Below are 5,000 nucleotides of genomic sequence, written 5' to 3' on the forward strand. Positions count from 1 at the left end.
ACGTACACACGTACGCAAAAAGCATGGGCTAAACGACTAAAGAAAGTTAAAGGACAATGATATTTATCGACCGCCCACTTAGCTTACTGAAGACTGCGATAAACGAGGGCTAACATTTTACCGTCCAGTCAGTTTTGTTCTACAAGTATTTTATTGAAAGTAACAAGAGAAGTCTATGCTTCTAAGAATTTTGCAACTGTATCTTGTGCTTTGAGACCAGTTGACTTAACAAGCTTCATTTACAAAGCATTCGAGTCTGTGTAGACAACCGGCAATGAACGGAAAGTGCTTAGTGAACTAGCTCTGCAGATCTGTTTTTCAAAAAAATAACATCGATTGGATATTTACAAATTGCGCTGGTTTATTTCAAGATTTTTCTGGGTAGCTGGTATTAAACGGATAAACCATAAGGAAGAAGCAAGCATTAAGTCAGCGTAACTAAAACCTTGCACGCTTTTCTCTAAAACACTTCTATTCTGATGGTCTGTTGAACCAAATAAACTCATATCAACAAAAAGAATTGTTTGCCATGTCACTTTCAATGAAGAGTACGGTCCGCTCTTTAATCTTTAGTGCTATTGTTCACTTGTCGCACCTTGAAAATTTATTCTGCTCGTCTTAACGTTTGATTGACAGTTGCAGAATTCGGCGAAGGGACTCTAGTATTCCCAATCATATCCCACCAGTGCTGAATGCGTGTTTCCTTATGCCGGACTTGTCACATATTTCGCACTGCAAGTAAATGTCACGGAAGACAATAGAATTCTGCGTGATTGATATATCATATTTGAATTTTTTCAACCGTCACTTCTGAAGATGTTATGTTTGTAGCCGCTGTTTGTTTTATGTTTTTTATTCTTATTTTCTTTAACACCAAAAATTGTAGCAGGACTGGAAACAGGCCTTTTTGATTGGTTTTCTTCTTCGGCTTCCACTTATGACTTGAACAGTCTAGTAGTTATATATCTCTCCTACATACATACATACAAACATACATACATAATTAATTGACACTGCCCATTGGGGCTTTTCAGGCAATCAATAACAACTGTTAAGAATCCCAACTGGCCAGAGGCAAGCTAGTTGGCAATTTACAAGTGCAGTTGAACCAGGGACTACCAGCGGTCAGAAAGTGTCTTGAATATTGAGATCCCCGGATCTCAAGGTAAGCGCCCAAACCACTGGGCCGCACTGCCTCCAACTCCCTGCTTTGGATTCCGTTGGTTTAATTTTCACTACATCGTATTGCTCTGCACTTCTGATTGTGACTACGACTCTGACTCCATCGCTGGTGAAAACTAGCCTTTAGTGAGTGGCAGAATCATCGTTTCGGTAACAGACATGGTTAATTACAAAATGAAACAATTAAAGTGAAAGTATTTTCGAGAAAACTATGAAATGAAAAACTATCGGCGTCATCAAATGACTTATGGAAGTACCTTTGAAAATTTGAACCTAATTCAAAGTGACAGATAGAGAGAGATGAGAGAATTAATCTATAAGTTGAAGCGGAGAAGCTATCATTGATATTTTTGTTCATGCAAAATAATTGTCTGTTTCTGATATATTCCTAATAACTCTAGTCCTACAAAGAGTTTTGCGTATGAAAATGAAATCGAACTTACATGTTGACCGAGTAATGGCCTCATAATTGTACTTTTTTTCAGGGATGTATCAGAGAATGAGATCCGCAGAGTATCAAAAGAAACCTTCAAAGATGCTGCATCTCTGAAATTCCTGTAAGTAAAGAAGTCACAGTTTGTCAAGTAACTGCTGACAATTGCAGAACGTTTGGGATTCCATCTCTTTTTTTGACATAAAATAATGCCAATAGGTATGTTTTTATTCTGAAATACGTGAAGAAGCAACATTCTTCTTAATGGCACGAAAAGAACAAGCTTATCGGATTCTATGTAAATAAACAAATTTCAAATAGCGTACAATGAAAAAAGTAATTGAATGAGTGGTGAGACTATTAATAAGATATGTGGAAAAATTACTCCATTTCGACTGGCCAAGAGAAATGCAGGGTCAAGGTAACACTGTGCAGAAAAAATGAGGTAATTCAGTGCAAAAAGAAGTGATGAAATAAGCATTCTAAATGGTCAGTGAGCAAGCAAAGTAAGAGATAACCAATCAAATGCGAACCCTGGATGGCGCAATTTATGGCGCAATGATTGCATGATTCGCATGCGTTGCTTCTGCTTAACCATCTCGAATTATTTTATGCACATCATTAATAACAAATCAGTGATTTTTCTCGAGAAATTTGGAATAAATAAGCATTTTAATTTTTTTTTTCAGACTACTCATGCTTAATTTTTTGCAAATTGCACTTGAAATCATGTGATTACCTGTACAAATAGTTGTGAGAAAAAATGTTGGACTAGAAAAGCAGGTACTTTATCGCAGCCAAGCCAAATGTCCTGAAAATCTGCAAAAAGATGTTCAAAAAGTTGAATATCCTCTTGAAAGAAAACTGGAAATATTTGATATCTCGAACTTCCATTGCACTCTTTTTCACTGAACTATTCGGTGTAAAACGCCAAAAGCAAAAATCGTCGGGAAAGAATAAAGTACTGTGACGCAATGTTCCAAAATTTTCATTGTTGTTCATAGGCCGTTACAGGTTTCACTAACAACCGTAATATTTAAAATGCCCTTGCTCTTAATGAAAGCAATCAGTTTTCCTTTACGTTGACTTTGCCTTAGAAGGAGTCTGCGACAACATTGCAAGTTTCATTTTCCCCTCTCATGGATTGGCATGGCATTTCAGCTTATCCAAGAAGCCGTATTTTATAGGCCAAGTCCAATAAGAAAAATTGCAGACTCCTAAAAGTTATTTTCCTGCAAATCAAAGCATGCAAAACATTTTTGTTTTAATTCGGTCGCCATCTTTTGTTTGCTCTGCTTTTTTTTTCATAAATACAATACTGGGCACGGCGATTTTCCTGAGTCCTCCTTCTAAATGAGTTAGCTTGAGGCTAGTGAGCATAGTGAGAATAAGGCCTTATCACGGTTTTCGATGCCATCTTGACGGGTAGGCAAAGCGGTTGGAAATTACAGTGTTTGTATGGGAATCCGATAGCAAATAATTTCTTCCAAACTTGAATTTTTCACAATTTCTGAATCGCAACGTTAAAATATTAGGTAGAAGATTGTATTCACTAAGTTTGAAGGATGTAGCTTGGCTAGAGGACGCTCAGTTCATTTTTTGACTTTTCCACACATTAGCCTGTAAATTTGGGTGGGTAGACAAACGTCTAGACATGGTTTGCGGGAAGACAAATGTATGGAAAATTGAAAAAAAATTAGCTCAGCGACTTATAGGAACGTATTTTAACGTTTTGATTCACAAATTGTGTAGAAGTCAATTTTGGTATTGGATTTCCATACAAACACTGTAATTTCTGACCGCTTTGCCTACCCGTCAAGATGGCGTCAAAAACCGTGATAATGCCTATTATCCTTCATTGTTGGAAAATAATAAAAAATCAAACGTGGAAAAGTTTGAAGAAGAAAAACTTCTGAACTTTAGGTTTTCGATATCATCTTACCTGTGTTGGTGGCGTTCTGATCTCACATCGTTTAGCACAGAGTGTCTCAAGAGGAAGGGTGGTAATGAACAAGATTGACGAGAGATCTTGCTCATCCGAATCCAATGGAAATTCAAATTGGAATTGTAGAGGAAGGTACGCAAGTGGCTGTGACAAAATTTAACAGTCATTTGTCCCAGAAATCGCCCACATTAGCTTGATATATTCCTTACTAATAACACTAATTGCTTTCATAGATATCTGGAGGTGACCATCACTGAGATTAATTTAACATGCTTCTTTGTTCACCCTTTGCAGGTACATGCATTTCAACTTGATGTATGATCTCCCAGAAGGTTTTTTTGCAAGGATGCAAAACATAATAAGGATGTAAGATATCTTGTTTCATTATCTTGTTTCTGGGTCCAGGGTTTTCTTAGCTTCTGTAATCACATAGAGTCAATACAAATCTTAACACTGAACTTGTAATTTCCACATTCAATCTATTTTTATTCACTCACTGAATCATTGATTCATTGATTCATTCATTCATTGATGCATTGATTGATTGAGTGATTTATTGATTCGTTCGTTTGTTCGTTCGTTCATTGATTGATTCATTCATTCATTCTTTCCTTCCTTCATTTTCTCTTTCATTGCTTTAACAGTTTCAAGTTTAGTTCTGATTCTCTTCTAATATATTTCACATTCCCTTAAATAACTTTACTTTTTGGGTTATATTTACATTAATGCAACGTTGCTAGCAATAAACAATTACTCGGTGAATCCACTTTGAGACAAGTTGAAGTCTTATCGGGGTTATGCTGGACGTTCAACCAATTTAGCAAATACAACGTTATTACTACATTCTTATAAGGAAAATGGCTGAATAAGAAGATAAAGGAACTGTGGTATCACAAGATACGAAGTGTGTCATTTTAATACACATCTATACCAGGTCCATGGTACGTGATGCTAGTTACGTGAATTGTACGCCATGTAAAATGCATTATACAATAACTGGGGACAACAATTGTAAAGTCAACAAAAATTGCTCTTGTTCATAAGGAAGACAAAGACATTGGATATTATTAAAAAACGAATTATTTTTAAATAGTAGTGTGTGCTGCTCATCTAATTCTACGAGTTGCAGTATTGATTACGTTTTTGTTTTTGCAAAAACAAACAAACAAGGAGACAAATCAACATATTTCTATATGCCCGTTCACAAAAAGGGAAAAGTCCAGCGCTATCTTGAATCGTCACTTGACTTCTCTATATTCCTAAATGAGGCTAAGCAATGAAGGGGACAAACTATCTTTTCAATGACACACATAATGCCCTCAATTTACACATGATCTCTTTGCTTACAGAACCGTTGATTCAAATGTAATGTGCTGTCACGTGGAATTTAAGCAAGATGCTGGTTGTGAGTTTGTGTTCGACGACAACTTTGCCAACTGT

General features: G+C 36.3%; 1 protein-coding gene across 1 annotated transcript in view; it reads left to right on the top strand.

Annotated features, from left to right (window-relative positions):
- Window positions 1-4,690: 4,690 nt before the first annotated feature.
- The window catches only part of LOC138002269 (G-protein coupled receptor GRL101-like), a 5,022-nt gene continuing 4,712 nt past the window's right edge, over window positions 4,691-5,000 (top strand). The window contains exon 1 of the mRNA XM_068848338.1: window positions 4,691-5,000. This exon is cut by the window's right edge and continues 918 nt beyond it. Coding sequence (XP_068704439.1) covers window positions 4,929-5,000 — 72 coding nt within the window. The 5' untranslated portion in view covers window positions 4,691-4,928.

Source organism: Montipora foliosa, chromosome 5 (genome assembly GCF_036669935.1).
Source record: "Montipora foliosa isolate CH-2021 chromosome 5, ASM3666993v2, whole genome shotgun sequence".
Taxonomy (NCBI): Eukaryota; Metazoa; Cnidaria; class Anthozoa; order Scleractinia; family Acroporidae; genus Montipora; species Montipora foliosa.